At 43.8% G+C, this 22,948-nt stretch overlaps 2 protein-coding genes and 1 long non-coding RNA gene across 4 annotated transcripts; 1 reads left to right on the top strand and 2 right to left on the bottom strand.

Annotated features, from left to right (window-relative positions):
• Window positions 1–141: 141 nt before the first annotated feature.
• LOC9267848 (uncharacterized) lies at window positions 142–4,693 on the top strand. The gene is made up of 5 exons (XR_001544766.3): window positions 142–512; window positions 1,794–2,320; window positions 2,410–2,546; window positions 2,696–3,011; window positions 3,568–4,693. It is a non-coding gene; the product is annotated as an uncharacterized lncRNA (long non-coding RNA).
• LOC4333126 (ninja-family protein Os03g0419100-like) lies at window positions 4,395–7,783 on the bottom strand. Of its 2 annotated transcripts, NM_001417686.1 has the most exons (3): window positions 6,822–7,783; window positions 6,194–6,285; window positions 4,395–5,030 (listed from the first exon to the last, which is right to left on the bottom strand). In NM_001417686.1, the coding sequence occupies exons 1-3, from the start codon at window positions 7,318–7,320 to the stop codon at window positions 4,917–4,919; spliced, it is 705 nt and encodes a 234-aa protein (NP_001404615.1). In that variant the 5' UTR covers window positions 7,321–7,783; the 3' UTR covers window positions 4,395–4,916. The 2 variants fall into 2 exon arrangements, with proteins under 2 accessions (NP_001404615.1, NP_001404614.1); NM_001417685.1 differs by lacking the exon at window positions 6,194–6,285.
• A 10,640-nt stretch (window positions 7,784–18,423) lies between these two features.
• Window positions 18,424–22,691, bottom strand: LOC4333125 (nuclear transport factor 2). Its single transcript, XM_015777796.3, has 10 exons — window positions 22,534–22,691; window positions 21,266–21,315; window positions 21,046–21,183; window positions 20,670–20,967; window positions 20,355–20,587; window positions 20,041–20,212; window positions 19,836–19,957; window positions 19,703–19,768; window positions 19,432–19,495; window positions 18,424–19,017 (listed from the first exon to the last, which is right to left on the bottom strand). Exons 2-10 carry the CDS (start codon window positions 21,311–21,313, stop codon window positions 18,692–18,694), a joined length of 1,467 nt encoding a protein of 488 aa, XP_015633282.1. The 5' UTR covers window positions 21,314–21,315; window positions 22,534–22,691; the 3' UTR covers window positions 18,424–18,691.
• Window positions 22,692–22,948: the final 257 nt, after the last annotated feature.

The raw sequence follows: 22,948 nt of genomic DNA, 5'->3' as shown, positions 1-22,948 counted from the left end.
TCGATATGATGGGGGTTCAAAGTTTTCTGGTATTGCTGTGTAGGTAGATGATTTAGATTCGATGTAAATACGAGGAAACAAAAATGGACTTATTCCTCGCGGGAATGGCCCAGTTAATGAGGCCCAAAATACTCAAGCGGCGGCATTGTCATCTTCCTCCTCCCTCCGCCGCCTCTCCCCGCCGCGAGCGAGAGGAAAGCCTGAGCTGCAGACCGATTCCGCAATGGGGCGCAATGGGGGAAGAGCAGCAAGAAGAAGAAGAAGAAGAAGAACAAGGTGATCCTCCCGCCGCAGCTGCCGCCGGAGGTGGACGACGGCGAGGTCGTGGTCACCAGGGTCGCCGACCACGACGACGAGGACGAGGTCGAGCGCCCCTACGAGGAGCGCGAGGGCAACAGGAAGGTGGCCGAGGCCCTCAGCCTCAGGCCGTGCAAGGAGCATGACGACTTGGTGGAGGGAGGTCGACGCATTCCCCATCAAGACGCTGCAGGGGAAGCTGGTCTACAACAACGGTACAGCCACCCATCATCCCATGACGCTTTTCCGCGCCGCTCCAGTTTTATCTGTTGTTATTCTGCTCTTGCTGCAGCATCAGTATTGAATGTTTGAATTATCAGTCTTTATTCCAATTTAAGAATCGCGGCTTTGTCATCGAATAGAAGAGTGTGTTGATGCGCTCAGGTTTCTTTCTCCGTGGAGGAACTTGTTACTACTTCCAACCAAACCAGCTACTCTCGTTGTTGTACACTTGTACTACCGAGGAGAAAATTTTGCAAAATTTGTGTACTAAAAAATGACAATGCCTAATCACGAATGATTGCAATTGGAATGGTGCCCTTTAGAACGTAGATGATTGGAATAAACTGTAAGGCCCCCTTTGATTTGTAGAAAAAGTGTAGGAAATTTGAAGGATTTCAATCCTATGGAAAAAATTCCTATGAAAGCCTTTGAAACAAAGGATTGAATCATATACTATCCTTTAAAATTCCTATGGAATGGCTAATCCTATAGAGATTTTGGAGGAAAGTTAGCAAGAGGTCCAATCTCTTGGAAAAATTCCTTTGAGTCTATCTCTCTCATCCGATTCCTGCGTTTTTTCTGTGGTCTAATCAAACGGTCATTCCTGTGTTTTTCCTGTATTTTCCAATCCTTTGTTTTACACCTGCATTCCTGTCAGAATCCTACGTTTTTCCTATTCCTCCGTTTTTCCATTCCTGCGATTCAAAGGGGCCCTAAAATTGGAAGAAAGAACGATCTAGGTGCAACTGCAAATGTAGATCCAATGTGGAAGGGTACTAAACAAATTCAATCAGTACATTGAGCCTAGTCTTTCGGCTTTGCCATTTGGAAATTATGCATTCTCTTGTACCAGGTTGACTGAATTGGACATGGGAGGTCAGCTGGCACGTACATAGAATCCAACATTCTTTTTCTAGGAAAGAGCTAAATTGTTGCACTTATCCATGTATGGGGTTTGGGCACTTCTCCATTTTTTGAAAAAAGGCCCAATTAATATTTGTTTATATAGAACTGGCTTTAATGATCTTTGCTTCCTATAATAATTTTCAGTTCACTGTAACAGAAAGATCATGCCAAGACCGCTTGTCCAATGAGAGCTAAAAAGGCACAAATAGGTTTCTGTGGATATCATTTTTTTCTTAAACACACCAGAGGCTGTATGCATCAGTTCTATCTAGCTAACGATGCCATTTGAAGGTTAAAGATGCCTTGTTTATTTGCCCATGTTACTTGGTGTTATTCTACTCACGTAACATATTTGCATTGGCATGCAGCCAAGAACGCGAGATTTGATGACAGTTCTAATGGTGTTGAATCTAAATCTGAAGACAAAGGAGCAGATGCCAAACAAACTATTCAAAAGAAAGAACAAAAAAACGCTGGATACTAGGGAAGGACCCAATGTCGAATTTATTAAGAAAGAGGGTGAGCACGTCCGACCAGAGTCAAACGCTGGTCACGGAGAGCACAACGGCTGCACCATGCCATCTGCGGCTCTGCGCTACGCGCAGTGTCTCAAAAGAAAGAACATAAAGCAATATCTGAAAGCAAAAAGGGAGACAGTAAATTCCAAAATGTGCAAGCTCAAACTGAATCTCCTCATGCAAAGTTTCAGTTGAAAGTTCTGGTATCCTTATGCTCCTTTTTGCATTACAGAGAAACTCATTTTTAAATAAGCCTTTGCTTATGATACATATTAATGTTAGTGCATGCTCAGTAGACAGCTGTATCAAACTCCTTGCTTTGGTCCCAAAGCAATTGCCAGTGAGTGATAAAAAGAAAGCCAAAGGCTAGAGAAGAGGTAACACTGTGTATTCCATAATTTTCTTGAGATGGCTATGTTGGTTTGTATTAGAAGTTTGTTTATTGTTGTTTTTATTATTACTACAGGTTGATGCTGAACTTAGAGGTGCCTCCTTTACTCTTAATCGAAAGGTTAGGAGAAGTATACAGAAAGAAACACTATCTGCTCTTTTCGAGACTTACCTTCGTATTTTGAAGCATAGGATGTATACTTCAAATTCCAGGTATGTGTGTTTGAAAGTTTACACTTAAGTTTCGTGAGAATCAACTAATTATTGGCATTATACGATCCGAATTTATTCAATATGATAAATTTTTACTTACTTTGGAAGTTACTGACTTACTGTCCTGACAGTCTAATTATCATCATCAGGACTTCAGGAGCAAGGCCATTAATGTATCCCCAGATGGAGGGATTAGGAAAATTCTCACATTTAATTGATTTGGATTTCATGGGCGAACTTACCGCATGTCTCAAGAAGCTTTCTGGGTATACCGACCATCACAGTGAGATTCTACATGATAATACACTGTCTACATCACAACATCTGCAATGCTGCATAATTGTGTTTAATGTCGGGAGGAGCAACCTTGAAGCTCTGAATGTCGACCTGGAAGACTTCTTTCTGCAGCTTTTTAACCACATATTGGGAGTATCGGCCTGACAGATTGGAATTCTATTGATTTGGGTCTGGTGAAAAGAAATATATGCTCTTGACCTCGTGTTCTTTCTTTTGTTGACTTGCCTCCAATTGATTCTATAGAACTTGTGATGTTACTGCATTTTCCTCCCTTAAAGAAAGATTTTTCGATAGGTAGCATCATAGCAAAAACTTCTTCCATTATATTTTGCTTGTATTAGTTTTCTTGTTCACTGTTTTACCCTTGAAATGCTTATCGTTACTCAAATAACTAATTATATACAGTTATTTCACATATTCACATTACACGATGATTTCTGACAATGCATTTTGTCATGTACTCCAATGCTGATTGATTTAAAATAGAAAGTTGTATAGTCTTGAGTTAGCACTATTCTGTTAATGTGGAGGCAGCAGTGCCCAATACAATATGTTTAATTCAGGGCTTATGGCTATTCACTTTGTCTTCCATCAACAAAGTGATTTCGGAATGTTTTTCATGTCTGATCATTTTTGGTAAATTGAATGGTTTTTATGTCTAAAATAGCAGTAGCGAAGGTTTCAGGTAACTTAACAACAAAACCTGATTTTTGTCTTTATCCAGCGATTGTGGTGAAGTATTGGCTGATGCTCTGAAGACACTTCTCTGAGAAGGCAAACCGCAGGATATGATAAGAGCAGCTGCTTTCATTAAACGCCTAGCTACCTTTGCTGTCCTTTGGTTCTCCAGAAGCCATAGCAGGTTTGAGTTTCTTTTGTCTTGCACTGTTCCATCTGGTTGAGCTAATAATTGCCAGATTTTTCATGTTTGACTTGTGGTCAGTATGAGCAGTGATGCACATTCTGAACGGGCACTCATGTGCAGAGCATTGGTGGAATAATTCATAATATAATGCAATAAATCACCATTATATGAGCCCTACTTGTATGTAGTTCGTATAGGTTGCTCAAGGTTGACCCAGTGTCCTTAGGTAGAGTAGCTCATCAGGATCGATATGTAATGTGTATGACAGTAGAACAAGTTTTTCTGCCTTGATTGTAGTCCAAATACTATAGATCCATTGTAACCTAGTCACAATTTTGGCATACCCACTTTGTAACCTAGTTTCGTAGAGTTTGGCGTCTATTACAAAGCCTTGCTAGTCATGATTTTGTGGACAATTTACGGTCGTTTAATAGTTATTTCGTAATCTGTCTTCATAGTTTTCTTGTGTGCAACCAGGCTAACAAATTTGTTGCCGCTCTGCGAGATATAGCAGTGGCAGGCTTCTGCTATTTGTTTCTTGTTAGACATGGTCGCATGGACAATGCCATCCCCTGTGCGAAACTACAAATTGGTAGTCGTAAAGTGCTAGACTGCCCGAGCAGAAGAAAGAAAGAAAAAACAGCAGTTTTTATCGTCTATTTTTTATCATCGTGCTCATTGAGGCTAACGCGAACTGCATAATGATATTAACATATCAATCGAGATGCATATGACATTTCTTCTGAACATGCTCTGCTATTCTCACAATTTGGTAAATTTGCTTGGACCCTCGTTCCGTTGCACGCACGGAAACAGGGTGTTTATCAGAAGTTACAAACACAAGTTACAGGTTTTCAACAGGTAAAGAATGTGAAGAAAAACCTCCCTAGGTTGTGATTACAAGAACACCGATGGCGAGGGATTGACGACGATATGCCTAAGCGGATTTGAGACGTCTCCCCCTCCAGCGTGCTTCACAAACTCTGCAGGACTATGGAATTTACCATGGCAGACACACATTATACTCACATCCTCACCTTTCCTGTACTTGTACAGGAAGCCATCTATCTTCCTACCATTGGGCCCTTCCACCTTGGAAGACACCATTGGCATGTCCATCATGATCTTCCCGATGTCGCCAGTGCTGCTCGTCCGCATTGTCAGTGACCCAAGCGTTCGCAACGGGGACTGCTGTGTCACGGTGCCGTTTAGCGGCTTGCCAGTTGATGCTGTTGGAGGAAGTGCACTGTTTTGGTTGGTATCATCAGAGGTTGATGGGCTTCTCGCCTCCGTGGATTGGCAGATTGCACTTCCATCAGGACCTGAGAACAACATTGAAAGTTTTGAGTTTCCTTGATGTACAGCCTCAAGCATAAATTTGACCACAAATTTATTTTTCACTTTATCAACCATCTCATTTTGATAACACAATTTTGTACTAGCCACAACAGATTCTTCCAAGTACCAATCACGATGAATCAAATATCAAATATATATATTTGCATGCTTTCAGGACTCATGAATCATAAGCGTGATGTGTGAACATTTTTTTAGTGTAATAACAAGTTACCTAGTGAGTTCATGATTATCACATTAGATGCAAAATAGCCTTATGTAGTTCGGAGAGAAGTGCTAAATTTAGGTAATGCTATATGTGGTCCCTTCAAAGTCTAACCAAAAAAATATATATTAATAAACAGTATTTAAGCTGTCATTGAGGTATGCTCTAGTGGAACTAACATAAACATGAACCTTCTATAGTTCAAAATATTAAATGAAGTACCAGTGCCATCTCTTAGAAAAGTGTGAAACTGCTTGTCGAGTTCTTTTTAACAACTTGTCAAGAGACACAATTTTTGATCATCAACACTCTGACTTCGAATACAACCTGAATTCAGTGGTACCAATTAAAAGGTGAAGAGTAGGAAGAGTTGATTAGAATCTCACTTTTTCTGCCATGTCAGCAAATGGCATAAAAGTTGTCAATTGGAATTATGGTTATTTCCACTAACTGTTTTTCCCTGGTCTAAATCCCTGCACCTAACCATACCTAAATAGAACATTGGAGTAGTTCAGAAGTTTCTTTTTTAAAAAGTATTGGTAATAAAGCCTGTTCAAGAAAATATGGCTAGTTGAAAGGGTTGAAAGCATCATTCTAAACATAGAAAACATTTACCTCACCTAAAGTCAAATTATGGCACATGATCATAGTTACATACTGGCGAACCAAAAATTGCATCATACTGTACGTGAAAAACATTAACATGATTAAGATTCAAGCCAACAACAAAGATAAATTTCATTCTGATTTGACAAGCATGCACAGCCTTTAGATTCATCCACTAATCAAATTAAAATTTTCCATTAGACAAAAACATGATGACAACAGAAGATGTAAGTCGATAGCATCCCATATACTTTTAGATCTTTGAACACATTTCAACAGGAAGAGCAATCATTTTGTGAGCCAAAACAGTAAGTATACCTGATAGTGAACACTGAACAGCACATGTAAGTGGATCACAATCCCATATACTTCTATATATGTCCGCACGTCAGGACTTTGAAAATCAATAGCTTTGCGCGCCAAAAAACCATGCACACGTAGGAGATAATAATATCAAAAATCAATAGATTTGTGCGCCAAAACACATGCACACGTAGGAGACAATCATCCTAGTCATGAGTCACGACCTAAAATGCACTGTTAATCTGGTCTGTTTCGTCTAGTGCCAACTTTTGCCGGCGTACTACATCTTGGCCTACCATTTAGGCAAGCGAACCTCCAGCGGCATTTACCGAATTTCAAATACAAGTCTGCCTAAGTCTAGTTATATTCAAGTTTTAGTGAAATTTCCCAACCATATATACACAGCCTGAATCTAACCAACAAAATTGGATTAACAAATAGAAACAATTTTCGATTCTAAAACTTGGCAGGTTAGAATCTCACAACGATAAACCTTTTTGCGATGCATCTCAAGCACAATAGTTAATTAAAAGGCATAGAAATACAAGAGTATGAACAATTGAACATGCTGAAATCAAATTACTGCTTATACAAGAGTATGAACAATTGAACATGCCGAAATTAATCAAATTACTGCTTATACCTTGATCCTGCGGGTTGGCCGAGCTGCTCCCCTGCGACCCGATTGACCTCCTCAGCTGCAACCTGTTAACGGCGCCGTCGCCGCCGTCCTCCCTGCCGGGCTTGTTCGGGACCGACGACGACCCGACGGAGATCCTCCGCTCGAGCCGCTTCCGCCGGGCCTCCAGGCGGCGGCGGTTCTGCATCTCCCTGCGGCGCCACCGCTCCTCCTCGGTCTCCGTGGGCAGCGAGCTGGTGCGCAGCAGCGGCAGCGGCGCCGCGGGGGAGGGGTCGCCGTCGGCGGCGGACACGGAGCAGACGGACGCGATGGACGATGACCGCGCCAGCCGCGCGCGCTTGGCGTCCGGGGACATGTCGGTGCCGAAGCGGCCGCCCAGCGACAGCCCCAGGCTCAGCTCGATCTCGTCCGACTCGCCGCCCACCGCGCTCCCGGACCCATTCGCCGCCCTCCTCTCGCCGCCGCCGCCGCCGAACACGCCCAAGAAGTCCCTCGACGCCATGGCCGAACCACCACCACCTCCTAACAATCTCACCTCTCCAACAAAAAAAAAAAATCCCTCCAAGGATGCTATTCCTCTTGCATGCTCCTCCAAGCAAGAAGAAGAAGCCCCCCAAAACAATCAAGAATTCGCCCCCAAAAAAAAAAAAAAACACGACGAACTCCCTCCCTGCACCTGCACCAAACTGTGCTCGCTCAAACAAGACCAAATCACATGGCCGCCAAATCCAATCCTCCCAAGAATCAGCGGCGAATCCACGGCGGAAATCAAAGAACTAAAACAACTCCCATCACCAGAAAGGAAAAAGAAAAAAATGCGCGGATTCGCTGCACGGCCAGCGGATTGGACGAAAGCGGCAGAGGAAAGATAAGAAGCAAGCAGGCAAGCAATCATTCAGATCTCTGCCTCTCCGCCCGCAGAGGCCGCAGCGTGGGCGGCGTGCGTGGATGCGATTGGTGGGCGCGGGGGGGGGGGGGGGGGGGGGGGGACGACGTGTCCGTCTAATAATCTCTCTCGCTCCTGTTCCGCCATTAGTAATCACCAGAAAGGGTTTTCTTTTAACCTACTGATGACTCGCTAAATAATCAAGCCATTAGCTGTTAATTACCCCCAAGTGGGCGTAGATAATTTTAAGGAGGCGTGTCCTAATGGCCCGCGACCGCGTGGAGGGTGACCCACGTGTCCACCGCGCCGACACGTGTTGGGTCCGCACGAGGCTAGCCTAGCCGAGCAGAGCCGAGCCGACGGATGGGGTGTGGCTTAGCTTGGCTCAGGCAGCTCGCCGTACGGGTGGGACGAACGCGTGTCGCCACCGCAGCGGAAAACGGGGTTGTTCGGTGCGCACGTTTGTTTTTTACCGTTTTCCGTTTAAACGGGACATTGCCTTGTTTTAGCTAGACTGCTATTTAACAGTATGGGTAGTATGGAAAATGTTGTTTTATAACGCATCTACGATGTGAATACTAGTGAGAAGTGAGGTTACGTGGTAAAGAGATTCATCTAACATATTCATTTTAGTGCCGATCCTCGATCCTCTACACTCATTTTTCATTTTTATTGTTTATTAAACCATCTATATATTCTATGTCCAAAAAATATTGTGAAGAAAGATACGGATGAATGTGCCATATTGTCCATTATGGCATCTCAACCTATTGCTTCTGTAGTGGAGTATGCAATCTCCATATCTTCTCTATGCAGGTGTCCTTCATGATGTGGTGATTAAGACCGTGTTTGAGTTAGATTATTGAGTGGATCATTTTTGCATATTATCTACTTGATTATATCGATAAATCAAATGCTTTTAAAAATAAACTTAAAATATCTTAAAACAAATGGTGTGTACAGTAGAAGAAGTATTTTTTAAAAAAAATGTATTATTAAAAGCGTGCAACAATCTGACGAATGAGCGTGAAACGAGTACTTGAAATGTTCCCGTTATATATCGTGAAATAAAAAGTCTAGACATTGAAGTATTTTGAAATATAAAAATACAGACACTGAAACATCTTTAGACATGGAGTACAACATAAATAAAAAAAGTGAAAAATTTTCAAATCTAAGTTGAAACATTATGCTTCCACATATGAAACATTGAGTTTCAAATACTGAAACATGAAAAGAAAAACATGTGAAACATAGACAAAAATCTCAGTTGAACTATTTGCTCCTAGCTTGCACATGAAATATCAAATTTCAACAGTTGATCAAAACACACCCAAAAAAAAAACACAAAAACATATTAAGTCCTCCCTTGAGACATCGGATAGAGTTTGTTTAAATTGAGTCGGATCTGTCGGTGATATGGGCCCGGGGTATCATGTTTAAAGGGAGGAGGCCGCCCCCAAACCCACGTGGCGTCCCCTAAGGAGGGTGGAGCGGCGGCCGCCCCCTCCCAGCATAGGGTACCGAGTTTGGAGGGAGGAGGCTGCCCCAGACCCACGTGGCACTTCCCCGAGGGGGTGGCGCCCGGGGTGGAGTGGCGGTTGCCCCCTCAACGCTTGGGGGTCAGGCCTGTCCCTATCAAGACTAGAGGGAGGAGGCTGCCCCAGGCGCCACGTGGCCCTCCCCCGAGGAGGGATCGGGCCCGAGGTAGGGCAGTGGCCGCCCCCTCCTGTGACTAGGGATCGGGCTCCCCCGACCCCCTCTCTGGGTCACCACGTGCGGTGGGTTAGGTGGCCGCCTTCAGGCGCCCACCTACCCGCATTTATGGCGACCTGAGCAGTTGCGCCACGCCGCATTAATGCGATGTGCAGTGCACTCAACCGATCTGTGACCGATCTGTGACCGGTCCGTTACCGGTCGAATGACCGATGTGACGGCGGCTGTGTACCCCCACCCTGTCAGTATGCCAGGCGGCGTGCGGCGTGCTCTATCCCGTCACATCATAATGAGAGGCTTTTTAGTCTCTCATCATAGCCGGAGTCGGTTTATTAGCTCTGGTCAAACAGGAGCCCAAAAGTCTTCGTCCCTTAAATGGCGACTGATAGGGGCAACCCTCGTGTCAGGCGGCAAGATTTGACGGGCCCCATCAAGACGACGTACGCTTGGCTTCCCAAGTCAAGAGACAAGACATGCATTTAATGCAAAGATTGTAATACTTCTCCACTAAGTTAGGTTGTTGGGCCCATGTGGTAACCCCTTAAGGTATAAAAGGAGGTCCAGGCCTACGTGGGGGGGGGGGGACGGATCGATCAAGAGAGATCGATCGACGGATGGAAGGGAGGAGGATGAGCCATTTAAGACTCTAGAGCAGCTTCTGCCCCTCATGATCAACGCCTTCTACTCCAACAAGAAGATCTTGTAATTTCTCCACAATCAGCATAGCACAGGAGTAGGGTATTACGCTTCTCAGCGGCCCGAACCTATATAAACTCCTTTTGTCTCATCGTCTTGGAGGGGCCTAACTCCCTCGAGATCACATAGTTTCACTCACCCACTGCCCCCAGCCGAACCAAAAAAAGAGGGGCCTCACGGTTCCCTGGTGGAGGAGTTCACCCTCCGACATCTGGCGCGCCAGGTAGGGGGCGCGTTCGTGACTTTTAAGGTTATTTCGATCGCCGGCGTGATGAGCGTCGCGCCGCTAATGCAGGGGAAGGCGCAGCCTCCTCAGGAGAGCCGCGCCACCCTAGGCAGGGGGCTAGGCCCCCCACATCCTCACCGAAAAAGGCTAGCGGCCAGTCCTTTGTGGCGAGTCTTCAGAATGCCCGATGGCCCCCAAAGTTCCGGCCCAGCCTCACCAAGAAGTACGACGGCGGCGTCAACCCCTCTAAGTCCCTCCAGATCTGCACGACGATCATAGAGGCGGCGGGGGGTGATGACCAGGTCATGGCGAGCTTCTTCCCCATGGCCCTCAGGGGCCAAGCGCGGGGTTGGCTCATGAACATGCTGCCCGCCTCGGTCCACTCCTGAGAAGACTCTTGCAGGTAGGTATCAAGCGTTTGAAAACCTACCAAAAGCACATAGTGCACAGGGTCACCTGGCGCCAACCACAAGTCGCACGCTCGCTAAGATGGGAAGTCAGGCTTACACCGTGCTCCGGCATGACTGTGTAATTGACAAGTCCCCTCCAGCGGAGAGGTCCTTTCTTAGTTGCTGGTGTTCTGCGCTCAGATCTTGTAGGCTGGTTGCCAAAGAGAAGACCCTGTCGCCACCACAATCCATGCATAAAGGCATCCATCTTTCAAGCATTAATCATCCTTTCAAGTTTCAAGTATTTTCAAATTTTCAATTCATCAGCTTGAAATCTTATATTTAATTTCCCCCCATTCTATTCTCATGGCCCTGCGACGCTCGCGTGTTGCGCATTTGTTTGCTCCCTCGGTGGTAAGAGCCCAACCTCTCTCCCATCTACATGAACAATTCTTCGCTAAGTGTGGGGGCTAACTTTTCTAGCCTTATCCTAGCCTTAAGTTGAGCCCCGGGTGCCGTCGAAGCCCGGGACCCCCTGTGTTGGCTCTTCCATAGCGGCTGACTTTGGTCCCGCCGGATGGCTATGGAGCCTAGCCCGGCTCAACTGTGGATGGGGATTACTGGCTCTAGAGTTTTTCGGCTCTCACACTCGTGCGAAAGTAATCGTCCATGTAGAAGGAAAAGAGATTGAAAGGAGGACACCGAAAGGAAAGAGCGAACAAAATGTGTAGCATGGGGGCGCAGGCTCGTGGGAACTTGACCTCGTTTGCTAAGTGGTCGCAGGTTTCCCTAAAGGGTTCAGAGCCCAGGATGGGGAGCCTTCTTCGAGCGAAAGGTTTGAAAGGCCGTGACGTACAAACAAGGATAAACAAAGGTAACAAAGGAGGTATTACAATACCCGGACCAAAGCCGACCTCTCTGGGAAAGCTCAGCGTTGGCCGGGGGCTCTTTTTGAGCATAGCATTTGTAATACTTCCTTTATGCTTATATCTACTTTGTTCATGCTTATCAGCAAAGTTATTATGGCTTATATTTATCTCTGAACCATCTCTTTCTCGCAGTCCCGTGGTACCGACGTGCCACACGCTCGTTTGCCCCCGTTGGTAACAAAAAGTTTGTATTCACTTCATCCATTCAAACGATTTTTTGCTAAAAGCGTGGAGGCTGCGATTCCTAGCTCTATCCTAGCCCTGCATCGAGCTCTGGTCGTCGTCGACGCCCGGGGCCCCCTATGCTGGCTCTTCCGTAGCAGCTAGCTCTGGTCAAACAGGAGCCCAGAAGTCTTCGTCCCTTAAATGGCGACTGACAGGGGCAACCCCCCGTGTCAGGCGGCAAGATTTGACTGGCCCATCATCAAGACGACGTGCGTTTGGCTTCCCATGTCAAGAGACAAGACATGCATTTAATGCAAAGATTGTAATACTTCTCCACTAAGTTAGGTTGTTGGGCCCATGTGGTAACCCCTTAAGGTATAAAAGAAAGTCCAGGCCTACGTAGGAGGGGGACGGATCGACCAAGAGAGATCGATCGATGGATGGAAGGAAGGAAGATGAGCCATTTAAGACTCTAGAGCAGCTTCTACCCCTCATGATCAACGCCTTCTACTCCAACAAGGAGATCTTGTAATTTCTCCCACAATCAACATAGCACAGGAGTAGGGTATTACGCTTCTCAGCGGCCCGAACTTGTATAAACTCCTTTTGTCTCATCGTCTTGGAGGGGCCTAACTCTCTCGAGATCACACAGTTTCGCTCACCAAGCCCTCGAATCTCACCTGCTGCCCCCGGCTGAACCAAAAAAAGGGGGGCCTCACGGTTCCCTTGTGGAGGAGTTCACCCTCCGACAGGATCTATGTGAGATGAAGATGGTCCTGATAGAGATCGACGTTGTAGATGATGAGAAATTGCTTCTTCCCGCAGAGGGTTGAAGGAGTATCTGAACTTGGGCATCATCAACAAAGACATGCTTGAAGCCACCATGAACTTGTCGTCCTTACCAACTAGCATTTGGACCGCCAAACTAAACAATGGGGCTATGCGTAGGGATGCAAGTGGGTAGTCCTGCTACCCGCATAAAAACCCGCTTAGTAGTTCATTTCCCACATGGTAGTATAAAATTTAGAAAGAAAAATGAACTAGAAGTGAGATAAGCGGGCTAAAAAACCCACTTACCCGCGCCGCTTGCATCCCTAGCTATGCGCGATGTGGGTGTCCAATGAATTGTTTCGTGTTGAGCATGCACATAAGCATTATTCTAAGAGATAATCCAAGAAATGCCATTGACAAGCGTCCAAGTCCCAAAAATGCCATCGACAAGTATGAGTTCCAAGAAATGCCATCGTACAAACGATTTTGTCCCAAAAATGCCATCGCCGTTAGGGTTCCATCCATTTTGTGCCGTTAAATACACTGTTCATCCTATAGAACTTAACGGCACGGAGTGGACGGAACCCTAACAGCGATGGCATTTTTGGGACAAAGTCGTTTATACAATGGCATTTCTTAGAACTCACACTTATCGATGGTATTTCTGGGATTTGGATGCTTATCAATAGCATTTCATGGATTATTTCTTATTGTAAATGTCTTTTACATATTGAAAAAATAAAGAGCACAACATGTTAATTGTATAGGCTATAGATAAGGTAAAGATTGAGAAGAAATTATGAAGATTGATTGGGGATATAAGTAGAACACCCCGACTATCACAAACGTAAAAATTATCTCGACACAGCTGAAGACAAGGGAAAAATGTTATTTTCATTAGATTTCATTAAGAATAAGTGATAAAACAAGCATGCCTACTTTAATTGGTAGAAAATGTTGCATAAAAGTTGAAAGATATACATAAGTATATGCAAATATCTGCACTGTATCATGTCTTTCTATTTTTCTTCAACTAGTGTCATGCACATGAGTTACAACAGGATTTAGACGAATACAAATGAATGGGGTTTTACGTGATTTCAGTTTTTCTATCCGAATTTTTGATGGATTGTGAAATCATTGATTTTTGGGTAGGGTATTTTAATTTATACAATATCATGGTCTCTCTTTTCATTAACTTTATCACAATGTTCATTGCTATCATTATTAAGGGACGTGTAAGTGGTACGTTTAATTAGTTGAAGTGAGATCGATAAACGTTGGCTCCACTATAATTCCATCACCGCATGGGTTTGCCTACGAACCGCCCAAATATTTGCTGGAAAATTAGGCCCCGTTTGGTAGGGCTTCAAACTCCAACTCTAACTCCAGTTAGAGCTGGCTCCTATAGGAGCTGAAGTGGAATAGAAAGTATTTGGCTATATTGGTTAGCTCCACTCCACCACCTCTCTTGTTGGCATTTTGTCGAACACCTGGTAGGCGTCATGCGCCGCCGATGCTGCCACCCGCCCGGCCGATGGCGGTCTGCTCGTCGGTCGCCGCCGCCACCGCCACAGCACGCGTGCGCCATCGACCCCGCGCCGCTGCCGCCCCGCCGCGGCCGCTGCCGCTCAGGCCATGCGCCGCCGCCTGCCCCGCAGCCAACGGTCTTCTCGTCGGCCGCCACCGCCGCCACCGCACGCACGTCGACCCTCGCCGCCGCCTGCCGCCGATGGCCCTCGCCGCGCGCCGCCTGCCGCCGATGGCCCTTGCTGCGCGCCACCCGCCTGCTGCTGCTGACGCCGACGCCGCCGCCACCGGCCGTCGGTGTTTACCGAGGAAGACGAAGGAGGAGAGAGAACGGGAGGGGTGAGGTAGGAGGGGGTAGTTTAATGGTATTTTGGTGTAAATTTATAAAAATTGAAGATGTTTTTGCCGGTTCTGGTATGTTATCCGTGTATGAGTTGGTTTTAAATTTGTTCGATTTTGGAAATACAGATTCATATTTGAGTCGGATTTTAAAATACAGAAGGAGTTGTATAAGATATTTATTTAAAAAACTCGCATGCTAATTTGAGATATCTGATTTTTTTATTGCAGCTCATGATTTTCTAAAAAAATATATATCCAAGCGAATTCTAACAGTGAATTTCATCTTAACTAAATCGTAAGCAATAATAAGATTAAAATAACCTTCAGCCGTTACAACGCACGGGTGTTTTTTCTAGTACACTAGAAAATTAAAGGATAGTGGGTCTTTTAGGGTGGAGTGGAGCTGTGGAGCAGCAAAAACCCAGTTCCACCCCTGTAGTACAATTCTGTGGAGCAGCTCTGCCAACTCCGTTCCTAAAAAGGAGGATCTACATTGTTTGGCCCAGCTCTGACTCCAGGTAAGTTAGAGTTGAGAGCTGGACTGTGTCAAATGAGACCTTAGCTTAACTGCTGATGAGAGGGGGGAGACGGGGCTTGTTTGGATGACTACTTCTACTTGCCAAGCCACAAGCTAGCCTGTGCCTTAAGTTTGACGAACAATTTGAGAGGCACAACTTAGGATAAGAAAGTTGTGGCAAAGTAGTTCATGAGCAACTAATTTCTTGTGATAGGCTAATGTACAGTAAGCAAACAAACATATGCTAACTATGTATGGCACACCGAACTTGAGACGCGTCAAACTGTGGCACCTATCCAAACAGACCCGTAAACCTACGCAAGTTTAGGAGCAAAACCAAATGGAAAGCATTCGATAGCGCAAACTTATTGGCCACTCGACGTACGGAAATTTTTTGACCAGCAAATTAAGCACACGAAAACCAGAGCTCTCGGCTCGGGTCTCCTGTGCAAGCCGGGGAGGGAGGGAGGCGAGCCAGATCTACACAGTGAGAGACAGCGACGGCCAGTTTTGCGTTGCATTGCACCAGCTGCAAAGCAACCGCAACTGTCCATCCATCTATACTGTATCCATCCCATAACGTACCAGTGCCTATCACAAGTGGCGCAACTTGCCCGTTTGCCTGGCGAAGAGGTGGGGCCCACCACGGCCCGGGCCCACGCGAAGAGGTGGGGCCGGTCTTTCCGTGCGGTGGCTGGCCTGGCTGCCACGTGTGCTGCAGGGTGGGAGAGGGAGCGGGTGGGCGGGCGGGCCCCGCGACAGCTCAGACGCAGCTGCGACCGCCACCGCGACGCGACGGTGTGTGGGTGGCTGCCTCGACTTGCCTCGGCCACGTGACATGCAGTGCTGCTTGGTCGTGTGATAGAGATGGACGGCTGGGACTCTTCTTGGGGTGGGGGGGTGGTCCTTCATCCACAGGCCGCAACAGTCACAGGCTCACAAGTTCCATGAAGTATCAACCATTGTAGCTCGATGAAAACGGACGGAAACCATTACTACTATTATTGTTTTCATATTTTTTTTCTAAAACCAGAAATTACGGAAACAAAAATAATCAAATATTATTATTATTGAATACAAATTGAAACAAATATGATAACGTATTTTTTTCAGAGGTTCCAACTTTTTTTAATCAAAAATTTCAAAATTTAGCAATTAACAATTGCAAAATCTAAATCGTGCGCGCTCTCGATTTTGCCCTATCCAGCGACGCATAGAGATCCTACTAGTCCAACATGTAATTATAGAAATATATTTCTATCACCTATATTTCAAATAAAATTTTCTCTTAAATTACTCATCGGATTTATGATCGGATTACACTGTTGTGTTCATAACAATTCAATCTTTATAACAAGATCTCACATGATTATATTTTTATAAAAAAAATACTCCCTCCATCTATTTTTTATAGTCATATTTCATCTTGACACACAGACTAATGATAAGTGATTCTAGTTATCATTCATTTAAATATGCTACTAGTCATTCCTCGTAAACAAGTGATTTATTAATATTTACATTTCTCGATGCCCATGTAGCCAATCTTGTGTGGAAGAATGGAGAGTCACGCATTAAATCCAAGAAAGTCATTAAGATGATAAGTTGTTGAATTGAAATATGCCTATCAAAAATAAATTTTTCAGATTTAAAAATATGCTTATCAAAAGTAGATGGAGAGAGTATAAATTACTTTTATAATATATCTAAATTACTTTTAGATTTTATTAAATTACTTCTTAGACATATAAAAGTAAATTCAATAACCTTCCTCCCCTCAAGTGGATCGGGCTAATCGCCCTCCTCACTTTTCACCCCTTCTTCTTGGACTTAGTACTAGTTTATACTACTTGACTTTCCCTTCGGAAAAGGAAACTGTAAGAAACACTTCCAGCCTCGAAAGGACTCAGTAAAAAGAACTCAACCCGTTCTATACGACTAGACTAAATAATTTACATATATTATATAAGTAACTTAAAACAAAATGAAAGTAATTTGTCACGACATTAGAAGTAAATCCGTTGTGGGGGTAAAAACATAAGGCTATCTAAAAATTAAATTTAATTAGCACAAATTATGGAATTGACTAAAAATGATAATAAATCAAACAACTCAAAACACTATTAATGTATAAGAAGTAATTTAATCAAATCTAAAATCTAAAAGTAATTCATATATATGATAAAAGTAACTTACATATGAATAAAAGTAATTTATAACATAGATATTTTTTTAATAAAAATATAATCATGTAAGATCTTGTTGTAAAGATTTAATTGCAACGAACACAAATGGTGTAATCGGATTATAGATCGGATAAGTAATTTAAAAGAAAAATCTGTAAGAATAAAAAGATACATGTATTATTAGGTATAGTACGTAATGCAACCAGACTTGAGAGTAAGGTCTCTGATTAAGACAATACGCACGGTCTCTATGTAGTCACGTCCATTAACAATACCACTTTATATCATGCAAAAACTTTCTATATAAAAGTTGCTTTAAAATATCAAATAAATCCATTCTTAAGTTTAAAATAGTAAATGCTTAATAAACTTTCTATTAAAAGTTACTTTAAAATATCAGATAAATCTATTTTAAAGTTTAAAATAGTTAACGCTTAATTAATCTTACACTAATGATATTTTTATGGTACGCTACTTAATCATCATCTGCATTAAATTTAAACGGGCCCAAGTCGCAGCCTATATGCGACTTTTCTCCTACCTGAAAGTAGGTTGGCAATCCGCAGCCAATATTATGGGGGTATCCTCTTTTTCATCCCTTGCAGGATACGTTTGAGAATGTTATCCACACACTACAGTTCCAAAAGCAAAACAAGCAAGATCACGTTTACAAAAGCCAGGCGACGTGCGATAGGAATGGATGGATGACACACGATAACACGCACCGCACCGCACTGCACTGGGCGGAAAATAAAAATGATTAACTTCTCCATCATTCCACCCTGATTGATTACCAGTGTCACCGTCGCGCGTCACGTCCCGTCAAACCAAAAAAAAAGAAGGAAAAGGCGCAAGTTGGGGATTGGCAGCCGTCCGGTCAATCTGACAAGTAGGCTGGCTGGGCCGCGCGGCCCGCAAAGGTCTCTTTCGCTGGCGATCCGCGAGATCGGCGCCGTGGGGAGCACAAATCTGCAATTTGATGGTAAATTTCCTGTGTAGGTTGCTTTGTCCCTATCAAGTCTCACAGCCAAAGCTATGCTCCTCCGTCTCGCATTTCCTTTCCGAGGGCAAAAAGAGCAGGCTAGTTCTGGTCTATCGCTTTTGATTGGGAAGCAAATTGCTCGGCTCAAACTGAGAATAAAAAAAAAACATTCCTCTCGCAGGGAAGCTTTCACAAAGAAATAGCCAGTGGAATAGACAGATTGGCGAAACAAGCGGCGGAAGAGGCGATGACAAACAGAGATACGACTAGTAGCATAAATCTCTGCATGGACGTTATGGATATATCCCATCTCACCAAATTCTGATCGGCAGATAATACAATTTTGGAACACCACCAACCAATGGACGTTAGTCAACGGCAATTAATCACCAAAACTCACCTTGTAGCAGCCGTTACAAGGTGCAAAAGAATCTTGATGCCCATCCCAAATTGTCTATGAAACAATGCTCTACTAAAAATTTTTAATCTCTTCAGGAAATTCCTGCTACGGTGAATTTCCCTTCATCATTGCCCTCCTCTATGCCGCAACCGGTGTTTGCCTAGGGCCGTTGACTCGGGTGAACCTCCCATTTCCGTTCTGGAACGGCCTTGCTGGATGGAATCCGTTGTTCTGATAGCCATTCCCAGGCGGTGGCCCTCGACCACGACCTGAAAACTCGTTGCGATTTCTCAAGTCGTTCCTCCTGCTGAAGTTATCACCTCCACGGTAGTTTCCGCTGTTCGCATAGCCACCACCCCGTCCCCTGAAATTATCACCGCGGTAGCCTCCCCTTCCAGATTGGTAACGTCCGCCTCCACCAGCATTCCCATTATCACCACGCGTGATGACAACACCATTCACAACTGAGGCAAGAAGTACGATTAAACTAAAGCCAAACATATCTTGATACGAAATGGAAGTTACATATAGAAAGAACACTTCTAAAAAGCATGCCGAAATTCAAAATGACTCAACAAACCAGACAGTAAATAATAAGCAAAAGGGAGAACATACCACAAAAAACCAACAAGGCACTGGCGTATATAATTTTGCAAAACAAGTGCACTTTTGCTATAAGCTAAGAAATGCAAAAGATGAACAGAATTAAGATTGGAAACCAGGTGCAAGAGTTCAAAACAAAGCTAGCGAATGCCATTGATTCAGTTCAGAATCACGGTTTATTTTTTTTGTGTATTGAACCCTACAAACACATTCCAAAACGAGCAAAAATTATCCATCTGTTGTCAGTCTGATCAGGAAGATTTGCTTTTGCTTACCTCGGGTAGTGGTTCTTTTCTCCTCAACAAATACTTCTTTCCCACCCATATGAATCGGAGATGCCTAGATCACAATCATATACATATACAGTGAGTACAATCACTGGAATATACATGTCTTAATAGTTTTCAGCAATTTTCTTTTAAGGAGATCACAAAAGAAGAGCCATGGCAAAAATCAAACCAATGTTAAAACACAATTCAATGACAACAATTTAGCAATTCTAACAACAGTTCTGAAAATTGAGGAACAGTCTGGAAAAAGACCAACCTCAATTGCTGCCTGCATAGATTGCTGGGACTCAAACTCAATAAAACCAAAGCAGAACCGGTCAATCTGCATATTATGGTAAAAAAGTGTCAAAAAAATAACATGACTCGGGTCAAAACTAACAATTACTAACCTTGTTGTTCCTAACTTGGATGCCACCTGGCTTGATAGCGCCAAATTTCTTGAACTCTTCCTCAACCGTCTGGACTGTCACATTGTGAGGCAAACTCTTCACAAAAACTGAGTAACCTTGCTCTACAGTGCAAAAGAAGTGTTAGCAATGCTATTCTACTAATGGTGTTAACCATGGGATATACTAAACTAATGCTATAGCCAACCATCATTAGAAGTGTTATTTTCAGCATCGTTGTTATCATTCGGAGTGATTTCAACAGTTTGAGAACTTTTAACAGAAGGTTTCTCTGAAGCTTCAACAGTCTTAACCACATGTTTTGGAGCTGGCTTAGGTTTGACAACTGGGGTTAGTGACACCTCCTTCATAACCTTCACCTGTAATGCAATCATAGTCAAGGTCTGTAATCAGTAGGAACTCACCAACGAATTCACAGTTATCATTAGCCAATCATTCAGAAATATGCTTCAAACAAGGCAGAAGGAGACTAGTTGAAAGAAGGGAGAATAGAGAACTCACAATCGACGCATAGGACTTCTTCGTTACATCCTTCTGAGCTGGAGGGGGAGGAGCAGCAACAGAGATCTTCCTGGGCTCCTCTTTCGTCATTTGTACAGGTGGTTCGACAGCAGCAGTAGCATTATTTTCAATACTAGTGCCATCAACCGTGGAATTTGTCACTTCCCCCTCCGCAACATTATTTTCCACTGCCACAGGCTCTGAGATCATACCATCTCCCGCTGGATTAGGATCTAATAATGTTGAAAAAGTCAGTGTGCATGGAATGAAGATTAAGAAGTTTTCCTTAAAAAGAGAAGACAATCAATCAGGTACCAGTTTCAGGAAGAGTGGCAGTGTTCTGATTGTTCTCATTTTCTTGACTAACTTGACTTATTGCAACTGGTGGCCTTTCCACTATAAATCTAAAAATATCATTGAGAACAACATAGCCACCAGATTCTTGTGGTGCAAGGAAGAATGACTGTGTAAATCTACGGCATATGCCTTCAGATGTCAAAGATCCAGTAACAACAATGAGCACACCATCCTGGTGAGATAACTGTGCATCTGCAGTCTCTATCTCTGTTAAGTAGTTGCTGAAGTCCATAGACAAGATTATTTTGTTGATATCCTGCTCAAAAACAAGCAATAGAATTTAGCAAAAGTACTAATGTTACCAATTATAGCAACCGAATGTAAGGGGACTTACAGCAGTTGTTGATACATATTTCATGACTCCATTAGAATCAGGCCGACCAACAATACTTGCATCTTGATAGAACTTATAGACCTGATCTGGTGTCTCATGTAGAATGTGGTAATATTGCTGAACAAATGCACCACTAATCTGCAATGAACAAAGACCACATTTCATCAACACTTTACCTCTGCAAATGCCTACCAGACAGTTGACAAGAGAAAATGCCTACCACTTGGGGGCTTATAGGAGTAGCTGGGGTTCCAGCTTGCACTGCCATAGCTGAAGAAAGAAGTATACATTAGTTATTAGTCATAACAGAAATAGATAGATATACTATCATGTGCAAAAAAAAAAGAATTGCAGACAAAATATGTGCTGATAAGCTGCATTAATAAATGTACGAAAACACCATGATTCAGCGATTAGCATAAATTTGAATGACTAATAAGATGCGACCCTGAGGAATCAACAAACAAAAGCTATAACAAATAACAGCTAAAAACCTTGTAACTTAGGAGTAGTCAATAGTACTCTAAATAGAATAATTTCTCCATGACAGTACCCAATTCTCCCAATGAATTCCAAAACCAGAGTAGTGCAATAAAGTATACTAAGGGGCTGTTTGGTTGGCAACTAAATTTGCTACACCTAACCTTAGACAAGCCACACTTTTAGTAGATAGTGTTTGATTCCTGCCACAACTTTACTTTGCCTAACTCTTAGCCACATGTCATACACTCTATTTTCTTACCTAACTTTGCCTAAGCTTAGCTTGTAATTTTGTTTGCCACAAAAGTGTGGCAAGAATAAAAAATGTGTGGCAACATTAGTCCCCAACCCAACAGGCCCATCCTGCATACACAAAGTCCATAAACAATGCTCATGGAATCTTTGCAGGATTAGGTAAGAACCCAACAGCCTAGGAAACCCTCAATTGCACAATTAAAATAACAAAAGTATAAACATAAACGGAAATATATTTTGACTAATAGTAAAGGTCTCATCAAGCAAAATGGGCACTGCTGCAACATTTGATTGCTCAGTTTAAAATCACTCAAACATAACAGCAGGAGCTTAATCAAGACAAATCAATCGCCTAATTCGTGTTGCACTGTGAGTCAAATCTATCCAATGACAGGTTCGCTCAGGTTCCTTTCACGCAAATAATAATAATAATAATAAAAAGAACAGAAAATTTTCCCACCCAGAACGATCCAACTAAACGCTGAAGTACCAAACAGCTATCTCATCCCATCCCAATGGCTGCCCTACGACGGCTCATACGGAAACCAATGGCACCATCCCGCGCATCATCATCATAAACCTAAAGCAGCAGCAACGCCGCCACGAAAAAACGTATCTCCACGAGAGGGTGAAGAGGCCACGCCGACAAGAAGTGAGGGGGAGGCGGATCAAGCCCCTTCCCCCCCACGGAGATCGGCACGCGCAAACGCAAAACAGATAGGAGGGAACACCGAGGGAGGGCCACGGCCATACCTTGCGGCGCGGGGGAGGAACGGGAACGGGGAAGGAAGCAGAGAGGAGTCCGCCGGCGCCGCCGCGAGACAACGCCGCCGCCGGCGTGGGGATGGAAGAAACCCTAGGAATGGACACGGGGGCCGGCGGCGAATAATAGTTTACGCGAATTATTTTGCGGGACGGAACGGCAGGGGAGAGAGGTTTTAAGGGGGTACTCCAATTCACAGCGGCCGTCTAGTGGGCATTCGGCTTCGTCGTTCCCCCCAACGAATATTCCACGCCACGTTACCTATAGTCCGCGCGTCCTACCACCTGAAGTTCACAGAGGTTTTCGCTGGGTTTAGTTCGTATGCCCAAAATTTTTTTAACACACGTTAAAACGTATTAAACATAGATTAATAACAAACAAAGAGGTTTTTAACTATTTGTCAGT

The sequence above is a fragment of the Oryza sativa genome, chromosome 3 (genome assembly GCF_034140825.1).
Source record: "Oryza sativa Japonica Group chromosome 3, ASM3414082v1".
Classification (NCBI taxonomy): Eukaryota; Viridiplantae; Streptophyta; class Magnoliopsida; order Poales; family Poaceae; genus Oryza; species Oryza sativa.
This window is presented reverse-complemented; position numbering and strand designations above follow the sequence as displayed.